General features: G+C 36.6%; 1 protein-coding gene across 6 annotated transcripts in view; it reads left to right on the forward strand.

The window, feature by feature from the left end:
* Positions 1-25,206, forward strand: part of CTNNA2 (catenin alpha 2) — a 486,439-nt gene that overhangs the window by 413,938 nt on the left and 47,295 nt on the right. For all 6 annotated transcript variants that reach the window (XM_065060245.1, XM_065060243.1, XM_065060244.1 and 3 more), the window contains 3 exons: positions 10,945-11,037; positions 11,307-11,463; positions 14,588-14,788. In XM_065060245.1, coding sequence (XP_064916317.1) covers positions 10,945-11,037; positions 11,307-11,463; positions 14,588-14,788 — 451 coding nt within the window. The remainder of the gene's footprint in view (positions 1-10,944; positions 11,038-11,306; positions 11,464-14,587; positions 14,789-25,206) is intronic.

Here is a 25,206-nt window from a genome sequence, read left to right on the forward strand (position 1 = left end):
TCCTGGGGTGTAGTAGAAGGGGGGGTGGTCGGTAGAGAGAGAGGTTCTCCTGCCCCTCTACTCTGCCCCGGTGAGACCACATTTGGAATATTGTGTCCAGTTCTGGGCCCCTCAGTTCCAGAAGGACAGGGAACTGCTGGAGAGAGTCCAGCGCAGGGCAATGAGGATGATTAAGGGAGTGGAGCATCTCTGTTATGATGAAAGGCTGAGGGAGCTGGAGCTCTTTAGCCTGGAGGAGACTGAGGGGTGACCTCATTAATGTTTACAAATATATAAAGGGTGAGTGTCACGAGGAAGGAGCCAGGCTCTTCTCAGTGACAACCAATGACAGGACAAGGGGTAATGGGTTCAAACTGGAACACAGGAGGTTCCACTTAAATTTGAGAAGAAACTTCTTCTCAGTGAGGGTGCCAGAGCCTGGACCAGGCTGCCCAGGGGGTTGTGGAGTCCCCTAATCTGGAGGCATTCAAGACCTGCCTGGACACCTTCCTGTGTAACCTCATCTGGGTGTTCCTGCTCTGGCAGGGGGATTGCACTGGGTGGTCTTTTGAGGTCACTTCAATCTGTGATTCTGTGATACGACTTCTTTTTTTTTTTTTTTTTTTGGTTTGAGGAGTAAAAGAAAAAGCCAGAAACAGCACTCTAACGCACAGTAAATAATCCTGGTTTTGTTGAAATGGTTTTGGATATGAATGGGCTAACGATATTCCTTTGAAAAAGATAATCAGCTTTCAAGCATAGAATAGCTAATGTGTGACAATTCGGATAAAATGTAAGATTGAGCCAAAATGTAACAGCTTTTAATCAAATAAACAGCATGACTGAGTTTACAACTAAGGTGAAAATTTCTACATTCTTATTAGTACTGTAACAAAACCCAAAATTCTAAGAAAAAAGAAACGCCAACAGAAGAAAGCAGTCTTAAATTAAGAGAAAATATAATTTGAGGATATGAATTCCAACATATTGAATAAATAATACTGATTTGTTTGTTTTTTTTAATGTATTCTCCTTTCAGAGGAGGAGAGAGAGGTAAACGTAAATATGTCTTTTCTCACCTCATTGTCCTTTACCTGTTGGAACAGATCAAGATGTGAGGTTTCTCAGTGCCATCTCTTTTGCCCACACCTTTTTAATAGATATAAGAGAGACCGTGTGTTATATGGATGAGGTATGTGTTATGAGGATGAGGCTGAAACTCAGCTAAGGATGATGTTTACAGATGAAAAGGGTGGATGTGTGTGTGCAAGTGCTCAGGTCTATGCCTTGGTTGTGGTTAGCTTGGTTGTGGTATATATAGATGCTGTTAAACAAATGTATGTAAGTCATCTGTTTCTGATCATGCAAGAAGTATGACTACACAGTGGTAGGACAAAAAGGTAAGAATAATTGAATTGCTAGCTTTTTATAATACAGAAATGGGAAAATACCACTTAAATCCATATATTGTTTTTCTGTTAAATATCCTGGGTCTTTATTTCTTTGTGTCAGATACTCATACTGTAAAGATAATTATCATAAATATGAATTTTACAAGAGAAAATGAGATGCATTAACAAGAAAAAAGGCTACTAAGCAGATGAGTAAAAACTAAATGATGTTTCGAGCCAATATGAGCTCTCTTCATGCCAAGGTTAAAACATACTGATAGGAGGAAGGGAAATGGGAACATCTAGTTCTGTTTCCTTGTCTGTTCTGGGCAGATGACATCATTTTGCATTACTGTTGAACCATTACTAAATTATTGTAAAAAACATTTTGTAGACTATTACTGCACAAAAATTGGATACATGTAAAATCAATCTTTCTCTCAATGTGACTTTGTAAGCCTTTAAAATATTAATCCAAACAGAAATCCATTCACTCCATGAAGACAATCATGGTATTTTACAAGGTTTTGTCTATGAGCAAGGGAGTTAATACATTTTCTTAAAAACAAAAATTAAAAATTGCATTTTATATGAACTCTACTGTGATAATCTCTGATTTGTTTCACACGAACAATCTTTCTTCTCATGCAATACCTGTAGTTTTTCCTTCAGCCCTTATGATGGTGAATCACATTTCTACTTCTGTATTGTCTCTAGTTTCTGCTTATGCCCACATTATTTCATCCCTATTAATTTCCTCATCTTCAAAACCCCTTTCCATATTTCCTATCTACGTTTCCTTTGGTGGCTGGACAAACTCATCATGAACTGTGGCTGAATAAGTGGTTGTACTGCCCAGTGCTTCCAGGCTGTCAAGAAGGCCAGATAAAGCAAAAAAAAAATGTGAATTCTCCCTCAGTGAGACACTTGTCCCAATATAGGTGTGGACTTTCATGTACTTTAGATGGCCATCACAGTTTTCTAGTCATGCTCATAAGCTTTCTTTGACCTTCCTTTTCTGGGTAACATACCTGTAGAAGTCTTCCTTGTTAGTTTTTGCATTCTTCGTCAAGTTCAGCTCCATCCACATCGGTCAGCTAACTAAAATTGGTTCTATATAATTTGCAAGTTATGCTTCTTTAGGGATCAGTAATTATAATTTGTAATCTGTTTATACCCTGAGGTGTCTGATATCACACCGTGTTAATATCTTCAAAGCTTCTGTTACTATTGTGAACTTTTTCAAGTTCCTACTACAATCTCCTGCTTTTCTTCAGCAGCTGTCAAAATATAGCTTCTTGATAATATAATGTTTAATTATCACAGCCTGGTCAAGCATGCATCCCTGTTCTAGGGTGACTGGTTTGCCAAAAGTAGTGGACTGTTATTAGATAGGTAGATTGCTTTGATAAGTACTTGCTATTAATATCTATCTATTAATTATAGCACTGCCAGGGTTACGTTGTCAAAATTGCTTTATGAGATCAACTCATACACATTGTAGTCCTGTAAATCTTGTTTCCATAGGACACTAACTACCCTCTCACCCCTTGAGGATTTCAGTAAACATTGTTCATTACTCATTATGAGTTTTAATAGCAATGGCCTTGATTGCAGATTGACCAGAAAGGTTTAACACACAAACACCCTGAATTTCCTCCTTGTTTTTTGGTAAACCAAACAAGAAATTCTTTTGTCCATTTTGCATGCTTTGGACAGTTACTATTGTCTAAAGGTTCTGTTGTTTGATATTTCAGATGTGCTGCTGTAGTTTTTGGTGTACCTCTGTATTCTTTGTCCACTGTTTTTTTGGTGTGAATAGCCCAGGTATAGAAATGTAACCTGATCCTGAGGTAAAAGAGCACCAAGCTGGGTCATTGATCTCCAACCTGTGCAGAAGGAATTCCTGTAGCAGGACATTTTACTTTTGTTTTCTGTGAAAGAAAGAAAATAAATATGTACTATTGTAATGTAAAATGCATTTATACCCTTAACTCAGAAAATCAGTAAATCAAATTAATCAGTTCCAGGTATACTACTTAGACTTGGCAGTCTATGTAGTTTGGAACAGGGTATCAGCTTCATGGCCCACCTGAATGGATGGACAATAGAGAACAGATCCCCTACAGCTTCATAAGCTGCTTTCTTGTAGGAGAAAGGTTAGCTGCATTTCATCAGTGTAACGTTATGTTGCTTAAGACCAATTAAAATTAAAGTAGGAATCTGGTCTTAACTGTTCTTGAGACTAAGTCCTCCTCTTCTGCTTGGTTTACTGCAGCTGTTTGCTGTTGATTTCCTCAGCAATGGATACACACGTAGACAGAGAAAATTCAGAAATCACATCAGCGTAGTGAGCAAATCATTGAAGGAAGATATCCTGTATATGTGAAGCTGAGTTTCTATTGATTTCAACTCTTGGAATCAACATCTGCACCCAAGTTTCTAAGGTCCTTGGATTTCAGGCTATTTAGAGATATGCTGGAGCACAGAAGCCTTAACAGATGTATGCCTAGACTATTAATTGCAGGATCAGGTCTTCATGCATGGCAACTGGAGCACCTCTGAGCTGTTTTTCTAGCTGAGGATGCAGGGTGATGGTTCTGGACAGTGCTCCACCCTAAGTGCCCAACAGCATTGCTTCAATAATTTTACAAATGAAACTGAAGAGGTTTACAGTGTTATTTTCTTCAGTGCAAATTGGGAAAATGCTCTGAAACGATCACCTACCTTTTCTGTAATCAATTTGCTTTCTTCTGTGTTTCATGGTGAATGCTTGGGCTGATCCTACTGAGAAATCAGAATGACCTGGACAGTGGGTCTGAAATCACAGATACACATCAACATTGTACCCCTCTTCTTTTAGTAGGTCTTCAAACCACAGTAGGGGGTTTCTTGTGCTTCCAATCAGCCATATTTATCACAGTTGTGGCTCATCAGTGTTGTGTAGAAATTTGCCCTCAGGAAGAGATTTGGATGGTCAAATTCCATCTAAAAAGAGAAAGGGGGGGGGGAGAGAGCAGCAGTATTTACTCTGAATATCCTTTTGCATTTTGAGTTGATCTTCTAGTACACATGAGGCTTCTAACACTCTGAAGTTTCTTTCAAAGATCTCAGTCTAAGACCCACTCACTTTGTTCAAATCAGAGTTACTTCAAACTTTACCAAAAGCAGCAATCTCTTAAAGCTCTTTCAGCTAAATCTGATATGGGGGAAGTCTGAAGGGAGTTTGAGTGAGCAGAAAAGCCTTATTCCTGTAGTAAATATGAGTGAATATGCTGTTGACCTTTTGAGAAGAAAAGAGTTTTTCATGAGTTCAGTGGGCGGCATGTAAGACATGAAATAAAAGATTTAACTGTTGTGCTTAAAATTCTCTGTAGCTTTCTAACATCCTGCTGTTACTATCCTGCTTAGGTTTGTACAGAGTATTGTAAATGTCTGAGAAGTTTATATTAATTAATATATTGTGTGTATATGAGTATGGTATTAAAAAAAAAAAATTGGTGGAAACATCAAACCCCACAAATCAGATCATTAGTAATTTACAGAACAAATGTCTTTTTTACTGCTGTGTGTACAATTAGATTGTTTTTAATATATGTAAATGTATGTACATGCCAACAGCTTAAAAAATACAGGTCTTATTTTCGATAAAACTATGTGACTGGTTAATATAAATGAGGGACAATTGGCAATGTTATCCAGCATGAGGTTCCCCCCATGCCATATGGAATAGATACTGGGAAAGAGACCACAGTCTAATATTTTCTTGGTAGTACAAATTGGCACTGCTGTGCATGAAGAGAAAGAGGAATCTGCTGCAATATGTACTCTCAGTGACATTTTGGGTTTTGGCACTTGTTTGTGTATGTGCAAAAATATCCTGTCTAGTGACAAATAGAGTTTTGCTCATAATATAATGCTTGAATTAATAGAAGGAGGATAAATAAGCTGAAGATCTTGGGTAATTTAGCTTCAATTCTGTGCTCTCCTTTAGAAAAAAATCTATTTGTTGTTCCATGAATGTCACTGGGCTGCCTACAGCACTACCAACATTAATATTTGTCAAAATTTTGAAGGGTTCTGAGATTGTAGCAATATCTGGATAATTTGCTCAGTGGATGGATAAATAATTGCAAATAGTCAAGATATCACAGTTCAGCAAGTTACCACTCTTAAGCTGGAAGACAGTAACTGGTTATTTGCTTGGGTTTAGTCCACCATAAATGTTATAGAAGTCTCTTACTTAAATCACCTTCAACTCAAGCTGAGTAACTCAGAAAGTTTCAATTTCTCACATGTGTGGTGTAGACAGATAATTCTGATGGTGTCTTGAGGTTTTTCAAAGTTATTCCATGCTTCCCTAAAAAAACGTAGTTGTAAATTTGTTGTAAACCTAGTTGTAAATTTTCTTATTCCTAATATTCCAATCCATTAATTACAGTGAAAATGACATAAATAAGAAATATGCACATAACAAAAGTTAAAACCAAATATATACAAAGAATAGACACAACTGAGATGTAAGTGGATTACATTCTCTACCTTAGAATGGTTAAATGGTTGGGGAATCTAAATCAAGTTTTTTGTACCCTTTCTTCTAAGCAAACTATGGTAGAAAGAAAAATAACGGAATATTTACGTTAGCTACAACATTCTACAGCCTTTGTTATCGTATTGCTCCTTTGCTATAGAATATGCTGATCCCCTTTTTTACATTTTTGCTCCAAATGATGAATTTATTTTTTGGAACTTTCCACATATATTAAATTCAGAGCAGCCACAATAAATCTTTGGATTTAAGTTTGAACCAGAGGTCAATACATCATGATTGCCATAATTACCTTTAATAATACAAAGACTACAAGTCAAAATTGGAAATAGTCTAGTTCAGAAGCACAATGAAAGGTAACTACATCTGATTTTCCTCAGCGTAAAAATAAAGCAAACTGGTATTAAAGATTACTTTTGAAACTTGGGGTGCAATTTTATGGCAGTTTTCCTGTCCTAGGTAGTTTGTGTGGCAAATGCAATGAAAAAACACTAATCCAAAGAAAGAAACAGCTTGAGGCTGAAATAAAACCAAATACATGCAAATACATTTTATTGGGACTGATCCTGCATATATTTTAAAGAATTGGAACTATTTGCATGATCAAAGATACATACCTAGCAAACTGTAGAGTTATATCTTGTGCTATTTGTGCCAATGATAAGACAATTAATTTGAAGGAGTTAGTACAGAGTTTTTGACCTCCCCAGTTCTAGAACTGGTTCAGTGGCTTTAGTGATTTTAGAGAAATACAGCATCACTGGAGCTGGAGTGTATAATTTCTTGCTCATTACTTTTCCGTGCTCTTGTAGGGCAGGTTTAAGGCATTTAGCAATTGTTTTGATGGCACAAGAGTAGCTTAGCAGACCTGAAATTCTGAACAATAATCTTTATCTACCCAGCAGTTTCACTGTTATTAGGTTCCCCACGCATTTCAAGGATGATTCACAGTTCATTGATTTTGGTATTTAAAATGTATTCATTCATATAAATACTCTTCAGACAGTTCATATTAATCATAATACAAACTTAAGTTCTGTTTAGGCAATCAGTGAATTCAGAATGCTCCAGAAAATTAGTAAAAAGAAAGAAAGAAAGAAATCTAGTTAATTCCACAGCCTCACATGAAATCTCCTCTTCAATGCTTTAGTGGAGACAGAGCACTTGAAGTGGAAGGCTGTGAAATCAAAGTTTTGGCAAATTAGCAGCCATGATAACATTCAGCCTTTTTATTTTCCTTTCTATTTTATCTGTTCCATCCAACTCAGGAGTGGTGTATTAAATAAATTCCCAAACTTAAAAAGTCTTCGGTTCTTCACAAAACACTTGTATTAAATACACACAAGCAAAACAAGTTATAATGCACCATTAAAACCTCTCTTATTTCAGTAATACCTTTGTCAACAATCATCAGAACCAGCTATAATCCAAGTTTAAATAATAAACTAGATATATATAGAGGATGAGATAGTCAACCGAAGATCTGAAACAGTCTCTGGAATCTCCATTTCTCTTTTTGTGCATTATCGAAAGTGATCAGCTTAGCACCTATACAAAATATCTCAGCTACGTGGGGTGGAATTGAGTCTAAGCTTTTTTTGTTCATAGTTTTAAGTAGGAAAACTCTCTGAGATTGCTGAATTTATAGTAGGCTAAACCATGTTGAATTACCTCATGCTTTATGTGTATGGATGTTGCAGCACCAAAAACCTTAATTGATAGTAATTTGATGGTGTACTTGATAAGAAAGTCAGTCAAAATAATTAAATAGTGTTGTATCTGGTGACTGAGTGCACTTAGAACTTGTGCTATTTCACAGATCCATGCTTACACAACAGCACCGAAACACAGGCTTTTGCAAGTAATGTCTATTTCTTGCCCTGCTTTAAAAATAAGTTTTGGGTAAAGTCATAGTTTTTTCTGATTCGTAATGCTAAATTCAATTTTATCCAGATTGCATCTACCTTTGTAGGATTTGCTTATCTGTGTGCTCATTTGACATAATCAGATCTTCCCATGGTAAAGGCTGGTACTCCCTGCTGAATTCTGAAAGGAATATTGCTTTCTGACTGCTGATGATACAGGACTTGAAACACACCACAGAAACTATTCAGATTAAGATTATTCACTATATGCATAATTATTGTTTTTAAACAGATAACTGTAATGCTTTTTGATGCCTATTTAATGTAGCTGCAGATTACATTTTTGTTCTTTTTGTATTGATAGTAACATCCAAACAGTGTAATATTTTTTATTTTATGGTTGTGGGATATTTGTTGTTGTTTGTTTGTGGGGTTTTTGGTTTTGGCTTTAGTTGTTGTTGTTGGTTGGTTGGTTGTCTTTTTTTCTGTGAAGATGTCTTCCAAGAGAACTCAAAGACCTGCTTACGGGTTTGATTACCACTTCATGACACCCAGCCCCTTTCAGTCACATCTCTCACTGCTATTTGAGAAAAAGTAAGAAATATGGTGCATCTGGGGCCTCAGGATAGATTTTCATCATGATAATCACAAAACAAACGGGCGATCTGAAAAAAAATACAGAAGATAACTTTGCCCAACTTAATACCATTTGTGAGTTTTTAAGGCCTGTAATTCCCACTCGTGTTACTGCATTCTAATTATTATCCTGCTTAGGTTTTGTTTCTCATGAAGATTAAAGTGGTTTGTGTGATGTGTGCAAAGAAGTGATACAGAAAATGGTAAATTAATTAAAAGATGTCAGCTTAGGAGAATGTTTTTGACATGAGCGCTGTAAGGCTGTTAACAAACAGACTAACTCATTTGTCTCATCAGGAAATGAAAATAAAAACCACAACATTATGATAAAATCTTGACTAGGAAATGCCTGCAAGACTCTTTGAAGCCTTGGGTTCTTTTCTTGCCTGGGCGTTGGCACTGTGATATATGCAAACCACGTTCTACATAACTGTGAAGTGAAATAGGTTCTATGCAGAACAGATGGACCAGGGCTAATGTGGCGATACACACTGGAAACGAGAACAAATTAATACCACAAAGGGAGACTGGAGGAAAATTGGAAAGATGGGGGTATTTGAACTAATTTATGAATCATTTCCAACTTATAGTTATGCCTTCAGGCACAGTGAATCAAGGAAGCATACTTGAAATTTTATAAGTTTATTTTAATGTAGATTAGAGTGACGAGCCATACTTTTTGATGATTGAAAAAACACATCTTGTGTTCTCCTCTCCCAGAGTGTACACTTGTGATTTTAATATCACCGATGATCTTAGTCATGTGCACTGTGACATGAAAGGAGGTTGTAGCATGGAGGGTGTTGGTCTCTTCTCCCAAACAGCAAGTGATAAGACAAGAGGAAATGGCCTCAAGTGGCACCAGGGGAGGGTTAGATTGCATATTAGGAAAAAATTCTTCATGGCATTGGAACAGGCTGCCCAAGGCAGTGGTGGAGTCACCATCCCTGGTGGGGTTTAAAAGGCATTTAGACAAGGTTCTTAGGGACATGGTTTAGTGCTAGGGTTAGGTTAGATTAGATTATGGTTGGACTTGATGATCCTGAGGGTCTCTTCCAACTGAAACGATTCTATTATTCTGTTCTATGATTCTATGAGTTGCTGTCTGGAAAACCCACAGCAGAATCATGGACTTCACACAGGACTTTCGGGAATGGATTTTTTTTTTTTTTTTTTTTTTTTTGCAAGAAGCACTGTATGAACTGGGAGAACATGATCTGCATGCTTTGCCACTTATATCCAAGCTACAGGGACACAGCTCTGCAGTGTCTGAAGTCATGGCCTGATTTCTAGATCTCATTCAAGTCCCTCTCTATATCTCCCCTGTCTTCATCTTATCCAAACAACCTTGAGTCTTGTGAGATTCAGCATTCCCAAAACTGTGCCAGAGAAAACACATGTAGATACCTACATCTTTGACTGAGATCTTCGGGCATACATTCCAGAATAAGGCTTTCAGCTGAGACATTTCACATCATCGAGTTGTGATACTTTTGCTAATGAACATTTACTCTAAGGTAGACAATCACATAGAAATAAATAGATACACCTGAGAATTAAAACAATTTTAACATGCATAAAACCATCAAGATCCAAAACAACAAAGATACTAGAGAAATATGTAGCTTCCCAGTATCAGTGATAGTACCAGAATTTTATTCACAGGTAGAAAAACACAATTCCATATGTTAGAACATGAAAGATTCTACATTTTGCAAAGCAGGGAGTATATGGATGAGCCTGATTGCTGTTATTCATAGTGGACATGGTTAATAAAAAGAAAAAGAAACTCCAAGGAAAGAAGGGACTTGAACACAAGAGCTATGGGGAGAGGCTGAGGGAGCTGGGCTTGTTTAGTCTAGAGAAGAGGAGGCTTAGAGGTGAGCTCAGCACTCTCTAGAACTACCTGAAGGGCAGTTGTAGCCAGGTGGGGATTGGTCTCTTCTCCCAGGCAGCCAGCAATAGGACAAGAGGGCATGGGCTTAAACTCTGCCAGGGGAAATTTAGGCTGGAGATTAGAAAGCAATTCTTTGCAGAGAGAGTGGTCAGGCGTTGGAATGGCTGCCCAGGGAGGTGGCCCTGGAGGTTTTTAAACTGAGATTGGCCATGGCACTTAGTGCCATGATCTAGTCAATGGACTGGAGTTGGACCAAGGGTTGGACTTGATGATCTCTGAGGTCTTTTCCAACCCAGTCGATTCTGTGTGTGAAAATGTATAGATATTTGTCTGGACATTCTACATTCTCTAGATGAATTCTCAGGAAATTATTTTCAAGCTATAGAGGAGGTTGCAAAATACTTGACAGCAATAGAAGATTTTGAGAAAAATCTAATGAAAACAGTAGTTCAGTTTGCTAGTAAAAAGTAATCTACAAGGATTTCTGTTCACAAGCACAGAAGATGCTGTATCGTTCCTCTTGTATACAATTCTTTCACTCTAGGCAAGGCTCAATAAGAAGAGAGAAAGGTATAAAATGGCCTGCTTGCCTAAAACTTAATTCTCATTCTGCTGATTTCATTGCAGGTTGCAAATCTGGCCTGTTCGATCTCAAATAATGAAGAAGGTGTGAAGTTAGTCCGTATGGCAGCAACACAGATTGATAGTCTCTGCCCACAGGTAAGTAAGATGCCTGCTAAAAATTACTCTTTTGGCATTAGAAAGCATCAGTTAGCTGAGAAAAAAGCCTAGATGAAGATTATAGCCTTGCCTTTGTCATTACGTTGCTGCCTCCTTTCCAGGAACTGTGAAAAATCCATTTGTATCTTGAGACCTGCATATCAGATGGGGTGTAACACTATATTTTTAACACCATCCATAATCTATTTGTTCTTTCCCTTGTGAAAAAACTTTTGCCACTTCTCGTAATGAATGATTTTGAACAACAGGTAATAAATGCTGCTCTCACATTGGCTGCCAGACCCCAGAGCAAAGTTGCACAGGACAACATGGATGTCTTTAAAGATCAGTGGGAGAAACAAGTGCGAGTTCTCACTGAAGCTGTTGACGACATCACTTCGGTGGACGATTTCCTCTCAGTTTCAGGTATCGGGATAAGGGATTCTTCTAAAAATAAACTCCTAAATTAAAGTAATGGTTAAGAGAAGAGAAAAGCTATAATTACTGAAGCATCATTAGTCCATTAGACCATTCCTATTGGAATGCTGATCTTCTGTACTCGGTAGGAGCAACCATGCCATGCCAATTAATCCCTGGTAGCAATAGTTAGCTTTTCATCTACCAGAAAATAGCATCCTATTTGAGCTTCTATTTCTAGGGAAGTTTTGTTTTAACTCAGGCACAAAGTAGGATTTTGGCCGCCTTTTAAAAATGTGTTCCAGACCTTGTTGACTGTATTTATAAGAACTGTCAGACTCCTTGTGCAGTTGGAGGCAACAGGAGGAAAGAAGAACTTTCCTTACTTCATTTTGTCACTTGGGTCAGATAATTTGTGTCTAAACAGTGGGGCAGATGTACCATATAGTCCTGGCCCCCTGATCATCCATACCAGGTTATCATGCCATGAAGAGGGATAAAAAGAAGGGAAATAGGCAGATGCTACACGTGAATCCCATCTAGGTATGTTTTCAGGACATGACCAGTGTCTACATTTTCAGAGAGCTGGGAAGCACTTATGTGTCCCTGAGTTATTGATGTAGCAATGCAACCAGAGAGAAGTAAAGTAGCATAAGAAACAGCAAATTTTAGCACCTCTCTGACCTTGCTGGGAAGGATTACAATGCAAAGCAAGCACTTCTACAAAAACAAAGTACCTTAGTCCTTATATAACAAAGGGATGGAGAAGGACGTTGAGTCATGACCCTTTCTCCATCCTCCTCGTAAAGTGCTGCAACTTGTAGCAGAGTGTTTTGTTATAATATGGTCATACACAATGAGTACTATAATTGCGAGTGTTGCATGTCTTGGGTTGTCTGCCACAGAAAACTCATTTTCTTATTATGATCTGAAAGAGGTGTATTTCATTGTTGTGAATAAGGACACAGAATGTGCCCAGTGTGCTTAACTTACTCTAAACTGAACATCACAGAAGACTCAATCTTCAGGAGATATCTTTGCCTTAATTTTGTGTTTCATTCTACATTCTTTTACTTGACATTTGCTAACTTTTCTAATAAAAGTTTAAGATCTTTAGAGGACAAAAAAATATCCTTTAAAAATAAACCTTTTTGTTTGTTCATTTGTTTAGTTGTATCCCACTATTATTAGTAACAGGGAATTGTTTGGTTTAGTATAATTAACACTCAACTGTTCAAACATCACTGCTGGAGTGTTTACTGCAAGCCATGACAAGAAAATGAAAATGAGCTCTCAGAATATAAAGATGCTTCACAATTGGTAACACTTATTTTTTTTTTATTCAAGATTTGGAGGTGAGAGGCACTTCATAACAGACCTAGTTCTACAAGGAAAGGGCAGACCAAGCTGTAAACTGTAGACCCAGTCCACAAGCCTAAGAGATGGCAAACATGCTTAAATGGCCATTTGGTTATTTGTTTGAGGATTTTATTCACTCCTAACACTTGTATCCATAAAACTTGAATGAATGACTTTGTTTTGTTTGTTTTTCTCATATCAAACATAGTCTTGACTTAGATCCAAACTTCACAAGGCAGATGAGAAGTAACATTTCTGTTGGGTTTAGATTTTTTTCTAATACTATCCACATACATCTTTATCTATTAGAAGTGAGAAAATGTGTCATGCGTCCAGAAAGCCTGTTGCTGCCAGCTGTAAGCTTGGAAGGCTCAGCTTACACCGAGTACTTTTATTTTTGGATGTTAAACCAGTGAAGCATTGAAAATTGGCTGCTGTCTGGTTATAGATACCTCTTCCTCTTCATATGAAGCATCACACTTGATGGCATGTTTTATCAATACGGTGGCTACCAAAAGAAGTTTGACCATAGCTTTATGTCGGTTACTTTATATTCCAAATGCTGCATCTGTTTATATTCAGAAAGTGCTTCTTGTTTGGCAAAATTTGGCTATGCCATGGTAAAGATGAATAGCAATGGTGAGTAGAAAATAGTGAAGAAAAATTTTAGCAGAACAACATTTTTTAGATATGGATAGAGAGTTTTTTAAATGAAGAATTTAGCCCTACAAGTTATTCTGACTCACAGCTCAGGACACTTCCAGTTTTCATTCACAGTTGTTACGGTTTAAAATTCAACATAATGTCAATCATTTCTGAAACCCTCAAATGATCCATCCTTGGGATTTTTAACAGAGAAGATTAGTGTATCATTCTATTTTTGTGGGCGAGAATAATGAACAAAAAGCAGTTGATGCACTGATTCTGTTTTATTTATTACTACTGCAAAGAAGAGCATTTAATTTTTAGTTTAGTGGTGGCTGTGGCAGAAAAGTGAGTTGTGTAGAATCACTGAGTTTCTCAGAGTGAGTTTACTCACATCTGAAATTCAGCCATGATTTTATTATTGAAATGATTTTTAACTGTCCTGGCTGTGGGGAAATTTTATCTGACCTAGTCAAAATCTGCTTGATCCTTTCAGATTATCTGTATGTGAGAAAACTACATAAACTATGATAATACAGCACATGAGAGTAGATGGTATGATTCTGAGCCAAGAAAAAACAATGCAGGTCCCCAGATTTCAGGAAACCTACTTAATATTACATCATCTGAGCAAACTCAGTGGTGTCAACTCTTACTTCAGAACATGGACAGTTATACTGTGTCATATGTAGGCACAAATGCACCAAAAATATTAAATGTTTGTAAGAATGTGAAAATTCATCTTCAAGAAATTGCCCAGCTGTTTAATAGAACATCTGCATAATATTTGACTGCTTTCCTTTTTGAATTGATTTTTATTACACTTTCATTATAATAAAAATCCGTGTGATGCGTGAAAGCAATGTGACTTCATCATAGAGTTACAGGTTGGTACTCACAATATAGGTGGAAAGATATAGCCCAGTCTGCTCTAAAGATAAATATCACTCTTGGGATTTTTACTCTTATGTGGCATAGTATCACAGAATGCTATTTGTTTTGCAGACCTGAATAAGGACAGATATCATTTTTTTAACATACTGTGATTTGCCATTTCCCCAAATCAGTGAGCTTTGCTATGGGGAAGAATGAAATTAAACGAGCCATATTTTTTTTCCCTACATTCCAGAAAACCACATTCTGGAAGATGTGAACAAGTGTGTGATTGCTCTCCAAGAGGGGGATGTCGATACGCTGGACAGAACCGCGGGCGCCATCCGAGGCCGTGCAGCCAGAGTGATTCACATCATTAATGCAGAGATGGAAAACTATGAAACTGGAGTTTATACTGAGAAGGTGCTGGAAGCTACGAAACTGCTCTCTGAAACTGGTAAGCTTACTTGAAATATCATTTTATAGTAAGTCACTTGCAACTTTCAGTTAGTTCTCTGAAATCTGTAACTCAGAGGGAAACCTGTGCTTGAAAGCAAGATACAAACAAACAAGTTAATGACCATGATTTTATTATCTACTCAATGTTACTGCAGAAGTCATATTGACAAGAACCGCATAAAAGAAGAGATTCAGTACTCCATCAAGGCTAGTCTACTTCATCAAAGTTTCAATGATCTGAGTAAATAATACACAGCGTTTTCTTCAAGTTCTTTCTGAGTTGGTGGATTATGTATTATGTGTCTGTAGAAAATTATTACAAACATTACTCTCTGGCCTGTGCAGGTGGATGTTCTTGTTGGTGACTGAAGTTGTGTTTCTAATCAAAACAATTTTTCCATCGAAACTACATTTGAGCAACTGAAAATATGTTACCTGATTGAAAAGATATAAATCTCTGCTAGATTATATAAAATAAATTGATTATATAAAAATATAAAAGTATACTAGAAGGGTAGACGGGGTGAAAACACTTTTTTTTAATCTGGTTTTGCCTTCAGAAGCAACACAACACATTTTCAGGCTTTTTATCCAGCTAAAATTTCTGACCTAATTTTCCGTAAATTGTTTTATTCACAATTTTTGAACAGAGTAAGTAACTGTTATAAAGTACAGTTATATAGATCAATAATAGATACAGTAAATACATTCCATATTTAATGCACTTTTTGATATAATTTAAATTATAACTAAGTGCTAGAAGCTTCGGACTAAGTGTATCTTAACAACATCAACTTGTTAATGCTGAGATTCAATACTTAAGACTGTGTCTCTGCTCTTCAAAGTTTTTACTTATCTTGTATTTTGTAAAAGCTAAGTAAACTTATATGTAAAAAAAATCTTTTTTAAATGTTAAGAATTGTTCATCATGTACAAATTGTGCAATGTAAGTTCAGAACACAGAATGTGCCCAAATTCTATGGAACCAGTGAAGATAAAATGATTTATGCCAGATGTGAATATGGATCTTTGATATTACAGCTCAATTTCTTTCCGCAGCTTTTCATGCTATTTACAAAGGCATTGATTATTATTTCTCTATGTTTTTTTATTAAAAAAGTAGAATCTACTGACTCATTTTGTCATTCTAGAATAGTGGTATTTAGACCGCCCTACCCCACTCTGTGCCCTTTTATGCCCTGCCCTCTCCCCCAAAACTAGTCTACATGTACATCTGTGTAGCTATGGATGTAGAGATTTGAGTATCTGTGAATACATGCATATATTTATCTATTAATTCTATTCATCACCTTGAGATCCTGTGCAGATTTTATCAAACACTCAAGAATGATGAGGGTTATCAGGCTCCACCCCCAGGTGCACATATCAAAATCTCTCTGAGACACAAAATTGTGAACACTTTATCTTATTCATCTGTGTTCCTTCTTATTTTGAACAGAACATTTATTTTTAAATGAAGTGCTTTTAAAGATGGGAAAAAATATTTTCATGACAAATGAAGGGAAGTAAGCACATTACCTTTCCCCTTATAATTATTATTTACTTTTATCTATCAGCTCAGGAAAAGAAAGCCTCTGTTAAGCCTCTTTTTCCAGGGGTTTCTTATTGTTATATGAGTGCTGGATTTGATCCACAGAAATATGGATTCACTGTTTTGGAAAGAGAAACACCCTGCTAATGTTGGGAGGGGGAGAAAATTAATCTTTAATGAAAGCAATACTGGTAGGTTTTGAGAACTTGCCACTGTGCAAACCTTAGTTTAATAACTGGTTTCACATTAAAATTATATTTGTTTGTTGTTTTATTTTACAGCCTTTGCAATACATAGGGTGGGTTTCTTTAGTGTTTTAGTGCTTTCTTTCTCACTTTTGACTAAGCCATGGCCTTGTAGCCAAGCACTTGGTAGAGGACAGATTTTTATCTCTGACAGCAGGATTAGGGAGTGACGTGTTGCTAAATGTCTTCTTAAAATTGTGTACTTTTATTTTCTTTTAAAACCAAAAGAAACACATGGCTCTCACTTGCTGACTTCCTTATAAATCCGAAATTAAAACTGTAAAACCACAGAGTCTACAGGGCTGTCTAGGAACAAACACAAAACTCAAAGAATTAGTGAACGTTAATTATGTGCAAGAATAAACCAGAGCTTCAGGGTCTAACTTTGTTGGTTGTTTCTTTGTGGGTTGTGTGTTTTGGGATTTTTGGTTTTGTTTTTGGTTGGTGGTTGGTTGGTTGTTTTTTAGTGTATGTACATCTGTTTTTTTGGGGTAGGGGGAAGACTCTGGAGTTTTACTATTATCTTTAGCTTCATTTCCTGAAGGGTAAGGGCCAGGGTCTCCCTGGGGGGAGCCCCGGGCCTGGGCACCTCCGTGGTGAAGTAGAGAAACATGGAAAGGAAAAGACAGGAGAAAGAAAAGGAAAAGAAGGTGATGAAAAGCAAGGGAAAGGAATAAGACAAAACAGAGAACACAATTTCTGTTTTAATATTGAGATGATTCATACTGCTCGGCACTCTGTCCCAACTAAGAGTAGAATCATAGGATATTTGGGTTGGAAGTGACCTTCAAAGGTCACCTCGTCCAACTCCCCTGCAATGAGCAGGGACAACTTCAACATAGAAAAAACAGAACATTCCATTGACTTTAATAAGAAGATAGAAGTCCAGTCAGCAGTTGCTTGAGAAGTTGTAACAACTGAAAAGAAGCAGCATGAGTTTCTGAACAGGTAAAAAGAGTTGTCCATAGAAATGAATCAAGTAACAGGCAATGAGGTAGAATTTTATTTTTCAAGAATTCTGAGATGCGGGGAGGAGAAGAAGCTGCAACGTTCTTTAAAGGTCAGAAGGTTCAATTTAAATTAGGAACTAGAGTAGACATTGCAGGGCTTTAATGAAAGGAAGTGAATGGGAAATGAAGGAGAAAAGGTGAAACAAACGAAACAAGAACTGTTTGGGAGGGGCTGCAAAAGCTTTCTAATATTTTTTTTGTTCTCCTTCATTTAGTGTTGTGATGTCTGAAAACCATCCTGGAAGAGCCACTACCATAGCACTTGGTTTACTCAGTCCTGGAAAGGACATAGGAAATCTGGAATTGTCTGATTCAGATCAGAAATTAGAGTTTCAGTTCTTAGCATGTTTTTAAAAATATCCTAGTAATTTTGTAACTAGTTTTTTTTTTTTTTAGTAGGCCAGTTTCTGACTTCTGTTTTGACTCAATTATTTTATTTTGTCTTTATCAGAATGAACTAAAGCTCAAAATCAGCACTACTGACAATTCAGCAATAAGCCTGTGAGAGTTTTATCAGTGTGACTAGGATAAACTTGAAAGATATTTATCACTAGGAAAAGGCAGCTCAATGATATTATCAAAGCTAATACTAAAATGTAGTAAAGATGGATTTTTCAGCAGTGATATGAAGTCAAACAAAATGTAGAAGCAAGGAGATGAATTTAAGCATAGCTGTAATAGAAAAGAGAATATTGAATGTGAGGGAGAGCTGAAAATTGCAAAACGGAACCTATTTTAAAAATAAATTATGTTAAATTCATATTTTATGGATGTTTCAGGTAGTTATAGTACAACTTCTGGGTACCGTAATCCCGAGAACATGAGATCGTTTATCCAGGGGTTTTGATGAAATTATGACTTTTATTCTGCAAAGCACTGTAGAATTTTCGTTCAAGTTTTGCTAAACTGAAATCCAGAGGTCAAGGTATCACCAACAAAAAATATTTAATGGATTATTTTAAAAAGGTGTTTTACAAAAGGACCAGAGAATACCCAATAGTATGTTCCACCAGCGCTTAGTTTGATCCAAGCGATTTTTAAACAGAGAGACTGCCTTCAGTGTGTAGAGGAATACATTAAGAAGCCACGTAAAATATATCGTAAACCAATTAAATGCAACACATAAGAGATGTATGAATCTCCATGGTGTCTAAAAGCTAAAACACTATTTCTTTTTCTCTCTACTTTCAGAGGTTAAAAATAGAATGTAGCACTAAAGGAGAATATAACGTAATTGATTTAGATTTTTCAAAGGCTGCTCATGAAGTCCTGCACACACAGCTGTTTGGAAAATGGGTAACCATGGAGTGAATGTTAAAGACTTTGATGGATTAAGAACTGGTTACAAGGCACCAGCACAGCATAAATGACCATTTCTCAGCAGGCAGAAAGATAAATCCTGTGATGCTTCAGGGGTCACCACTGTGGCTGGTGTTATATAATGTATTAATTAACAGGTGAATAGACAGAAGCAAAATTTGCCAAAAGGAAAATGATGGTTTGGCCGGTGGGAATAGGGGAGTTTCCTCATCAGAAAGACGACAATAAGAGATAATTTTATTTAATTTCTCTAGGCAAATGGAACAACTTAAACTATATTATCTACACTGACAGGCTCTGAGGTAATTCATCCTTTCAGAAAAAAATACGGTATCATTATGGGCAGCTGGGCAATGATACCTTTTCTGTGCACAACCATCCTCAATTTGGTGCTTAAAATGTTGGACTGTACTTCAAGGAGGATATTCACTGAGCACCCCAAATAGTTGTTTCAGCTTTGATCTCCATGACCTAAAGATCTTCCAGAAATGGAAAAAGGTCAAGATATAGGGATGACAAAATTAAAGAAATCTGGGGATTTGGAAGCAAATTAACTGCAGGAGAGTGTAAAAAGACTAGGATTATCTATTTTGGATGTTTCCAGGTATCTTTGATAATGAATGGTAGGTTAATATAATAAAAGTGACCATTTTTGTAAACCATTATTATCTAGCTGCTGTTCAAATCTTTTCTCAAAAACATCTTGTGTTCTTAAGAGCCATTTCTTAAAGTAAGGAGGATACTTGTGGAGGTAGAAAAAATATATACCAAGTCTAGAAAATATAGGTAGAAAAATGCAGTGAACATTGACTAGCTCCAACAGTATATTTTGTGAATGTAAGTGTGAATTGTACAATAATATTTTAAAATAAAAACACTGGCATTCCATGCATCCCCTTGCCTACACACACCTACGAACAGATATACACAAACTTATAGCTAAAGCCAGAGTGTTTTGCTTGTGTTACATAAGCCACTTTTTGTCCAACAGAACACAACTGTTTTCTTGAAGGGATTTTTCAAAGAACTGCAGCTACCTTTTATCTGAAGCATTAAGTAGAAGGGAGTTCCATTTAGTAGCAATAATGTTTTGGGGGTACTCATTGTATGTGGTTTTGATTTGCACATGTAGGCAGGAGAATGAGCGAGACATATGAAATTGTGAGCCACATATGTCCCTGTAGCCGTCATTAGTTGTCCTCTTTGTATGCGTTGAGACGTACTCTTTCATTATATGATCGTCTACCATGTCTATACTGCGTAGCAGCATATACCCACAGATTAAATAGGAACCTTCTGTGAATTCTCAGAAGATTTACTTAAGACATACGGGCCAGAAGGTCAGGGCTTGGCCATAAATTCAAGGCACCTTGAGAACATTGGTTTTATGGTCCGCAGCTAAGCCAGTGGTGCAGTTTGTTGGCAGTGAAGGCTGATTCTTCCTGAAAGTCTTGTGTTTACTGCAAAGTGCAGTAAAGAAGTTAAATTATTTTACATTTATACTTTAACCATTTCCATATTATGGGGAAAAAGGAATTGGTAAGAGCAAGAAGAGAAAAGATAGCCTTGTGCTTCGGACAGTGATGTTTCATCCTTTTCTATGCCATCACGCTTAACCCCCCATGCTGTAAGTTTTGCCTTAATTTTTGCTTTTCCTCTTTCCTGAGTGATTAATGAGAGATGCAGAGTTTGATATACAGGGAAGGGATTGTCCCGCTCTACCCTGCTCTGGTACATCCTCACCTGGAGCACTGTGTGTGATTCTGGGCACCGCAGGATAAAAAGGATGTAAAGCTACTAGAGAGTGTCCAGAAGAGGCTACGAAGCTGGTGAAGGGTTTGGAGGGGAAGCCGTATGAGGAACAGCTAAAGTCACTTGGTTTGTTCAGCCTGGAGAAGGGGACCCTAAGAGGAGACCTCATTGCGGTTACAGCTTCATCACAAGGGGAGGAGGAGGGACAGGTGCCAATGTCTTCTCTTTAGTGACCAATGACAGAACCCAGGGAATGGCAGGAAGATGTGCCAGGGGATGTTTAGGTTGTACATGAGGAAAAGGTTCTTCACCCGGAGGTGCTGGACACTGGAACAGGCTCCCCAGGGAGGTGTCACAGCCCCAAGCCTGACAGTGTTCAAGAAGAGATTGGACAACGTCCTCAGACACATGGTGTGAACTGTGGGGTTGTCATATAAGAGTTGGACTTGATGATCCTCGTTGGTCCCTTCCAACTCAGGATGTTCTATGATTTTATGATTTTATGAACTGATGATGAGGATTCACATTTGTATTGAGTATTTAGCTGTAACAGAAGTCAGAGACCACTTTTCTGAGCACAGAATGATAAACACTCTGAAAACCCAATCCAGTGATGTAAAACACATAATTATACATGGGCATTTCTTCACCCATGACAACCCAAATATTATTTATATATATATGCATGCATGATATGTTTATGCACAGTATGTTCTACAAAGATACATAGATGGAAGCATACATTAGCCCAAGCCACAAAATATTTAAATCTGCTTTTCAGAAAACCAGTTAGTCTAATATTGTTATATATTGTATACTGTTTCAATACAGCTTTATAAGCCTTTTTATTTTTAATTAACGGTATAGTAATAATGGCTGAAATGTTAAAAATTATTGTATGATATGAGAGCAAGGACTAATAAACATTTTATTAAACATGTAGAATCGTCTGATAAGGAATTTATGATTCTTCTAGAAACAGACTTTGACAAACACTTTAAGCTAAATGAGATGTCATCTTTTACATCCTTTAAGCTAAATTGAGAAACTGTACTCTCTTTGACAGAATATGTCAGATATTCCATAGGAATTATGTTTTAAATACCTGTATAAAATACTTAAACTTCCCAGTAGTAAACCATGCAATGGTTTAATAAAGAAATAAATAATCAAACTGGAGGAAATTTTATTGAAAACTCTGAATTTTTAAGGTATGCCTTTGTGAATTCCCTGTACTAAAACCTCTTAAATCTGCATAATGGCTGGGCTTTTTTCCTAACAGAACTTGTTTGTTTGGGGTTTTTTTGTTTGTTTTGTTTTGGGTTTTTTTTGTAGCGTGGTGTGGCCTGCATGGATTTTTGCTTTATTAGTGTCCCCTGATAACTCTTAGCTTACAATACTGCCAATCATCCTGGATAGTTCTGTTGATTTACTTGACATACATGACAGCCATGTTCATTTAGAAGCACAGCTTCCCTGAGTGAGATTTTCAAGGATCCTTCCTTCAAATTTTAGCAGTTTAGCGGTCCAAACCTTTAGACTGTTGTGACATTCTTGAATAATCTTACCCAAATCAGACCATTTTTTTACAGATACTTAAAAACTCTTTCAACCAGGTGATGGGCACCTAAAATTATGGAATGAGTAAGACGAAACCAAGCCAACGTTTGCAACTCCCACTGATACCACTAGAAATTAGAAACCTGTACACCTGGAGGGACCTTGACCTTGATTGCATTTCTCCATTTCTAGGTCACTAACCTTCATATCTACTTAAGTTTGTGAGGAATTTGCACGCCTAAGTAACAAGGCCATGAAAGTGCATAAAATTAGCTAAGAATTCACTTAATCTTGGTTGTAATGAAACTTAATATTCTAATGCTGTAAACAATAAAGCCTAAACACCTTTTTCTTTAATGTCAGTAATGTTATTATGTAACCCAACTTTTCCCTGTTTATAAAGTGAATTTATTGTTCACATGTCACTAAACAAAATTTGTGGCTATGTTTTTAAATACAGACATTGCAATGCAAACTGATTACCAGAGGAGAAAAAAATCCATAGAAAATCTATTTTTAGAAAATCTGTAATTAATTGATAATTTGAATGTGTAGGAGATATGGGCATGGTGGGAGAAAAGCAAGAAAGCTTTTGAGAAAGTATTTTCCGTGTGGAGCAGGATGGTTCAAAAGAAAATGCAGGTTGTTAGCAAGACATGAATTCATCCATTGCAATATGTTATTTTTCTATTATGCTGATATTAAAAAAATAATAATCAATAAACTAGATGGAAGTAATTTTAACTTTGTTTTTTCCCAGTTTTTCTCCAGCAGCCGTTCAGCCTCGATTGTTGGCAGTGATTTTACTTTCAGTACCATTGAAAACTCATCTACAGAAACGCTTTAAAAATCTTTATTTGTTAGAATGACAAAGTCAGTAAATTAGAAATGCTGCTATTAACTTGGGACCTTATTCTGTCAACATGTATGCAGGTGCCTAATTAATTCATGTAGTTAGATTGAGAGATGGTAATAGATCACATTTTTCAGTTGAAGTGTGGAACTGTTTTCAAGACCACAGCTCAAACTAAGAAAACAATATTTAATTTTTTCACCCAAGTATTGATTTGCTTCCAAATCTGAAACTCATAGCCAAGGTCTCTATACATAATAAATGAATCATCCTCTGTCTGATGCATTTACAAGTTTCAACACCAGATTTTATGCCTTTGATTGTAGCTCTTTCACTGTCAGCATAAGAATATCCTTCTTTGTGCAGTAAATGACAGATAAGAAAGACTGGAGGTTTTGGGGGTGCAACTGAGAAAGGTAATTCCCCATCCATCACTGTCATGGAGCTCCTCAAGTGTGGCCTGATAACCTTAACTGGAGAATAATGCAGTTCTCGATTCAATTTCCAAAATCTTTACTGCATTAAATGACAGCATGTGCTTAGAGAAACTGTAAGTAATAGGATCTTATTAGTTTAAGGTATTTTTTTCCTTGCTTGTCTAATCAAAAATGAGCACTGATGTAAATTAAGGACTAAACTATGGCCAGGTCTGCAAGGTCAAAATTCTTAGAATCGTAGAATAGTTCCAGCTGGAAGAGACTCTCAAGTATACCGAGTCCAACCACAACCTAACTCTAGCACTAAACCATGTCCCTAAGAACCTAATTGAAAGAAGTTTTCACATCCAATGGGCACTCCCCTTGGCTACACATGTGGTCAAGAATGAGTACTTCATGTTCACCAAAATGAACAAAATTTAACTTTTCATCTCCTTCCCATGAGCTCATACTTATGAATGCACTACAGCTGCTGCTTGAATGGAGGAACAGAATTGTGTCTGTTGGCATCTTTTCAGTGGCATAGTGAGAAAAACTCCCTGTGGGGCTTCAATCTGGAACATTATTGGCATAAGGCTTCATTGACTGAGATGAAGGACTTGAAAATTTAAGTAGGAGGAGAAAAATTCTCATGCAAAGAGAACATAGAAAAATATGGAAGATCCTGTAATTATTTGACAATTGAGTTCTGCTTTGACCTTTACCTATTTGTTCCTCTTGTACATCCATTTCAAGAAAAGCCTGGTCGTAAGTCCAATAGCATTGTATTAGTAAAGTAATGTATAAGTTTAAATCATCTCTCACAAATTAAAAGTTCATTTCTGGTGAGGGGTGTTTCTTATAGTTGCACATTTTGCAGGATCTTGTGCTGAACAAAGACCCTATAGCTGCCTATTAAACACTCTGACTGCCTATTAACACTATCTGATTTTCAGATACCAGGGGGAGTTCTGATTTATCAAGTAAATAATTACTTTTAATAATTAGTAAATTAATTATCCTTTAAAAAAAGCAATTGTAGCCCAAATAAAATGTTTAGATGCTAATTGTAAATTACAATATATATTGCAAGAAAAGAAATTAATTGCAATAGACAACTAAAATAAGCATCTTTATGTTTTTTCTTTGGGAAAAAAAATCTGAGCAGTGAACTCTATCAGTCTCTGAGTAATGTACTTGAGGGGTTGGTGGAAATTCCTTCATTTGAGTATTTTAAACAAATATCTTCTAGATAAAGAATATATAAGCATTTACATTACTTGGACTAAATTATGTTGTTAAAACATAGAAATACGTCTGGACACAACCAGAAAGTATATTTTGGTGTTTTTTAAGGAAAAATAATAATATATTTCTTGTGGGCACACTTCTACAGTCAGGTACTTATAAAAATGGGCATAGTACTCCAAAAAGGGCTTCATTATGCAACTTCACAATATCTTCTCTGAAGTCTTTTTTCTATATTGTAATAATACTAGATTGACATTTGCCATTTTGTACCACAGCATCACCTTGTTGGACACATTGCAAGAAGCCACTTGACATATCTTCCTGGTTTGACAATGTACCAGAGGGAATTCTTCCTTGAGATGCTTTTTCTAATGAGTTCCATGTCCACCATACAGTAATTTAATTTATGCTTCTCTTGTTTTTCTTCTAAGAATGTCATGTGTGGCCATGTCAAAAA

The sequence above is a fragment of the Columba livia genome, chromosome 4, assembly GCF_036013475.1.
Source record: "Columba livia isolate bColLiv1 breed racing homer chromosome 4, bColLiv1.pat.W.v2, whole genome shotgun sequence".
Lineage (NCBI taxonomy): Eukaryota > Metazoa > Chordata > Aves > Columbiformes > Columbidae > Columba > Columba livia.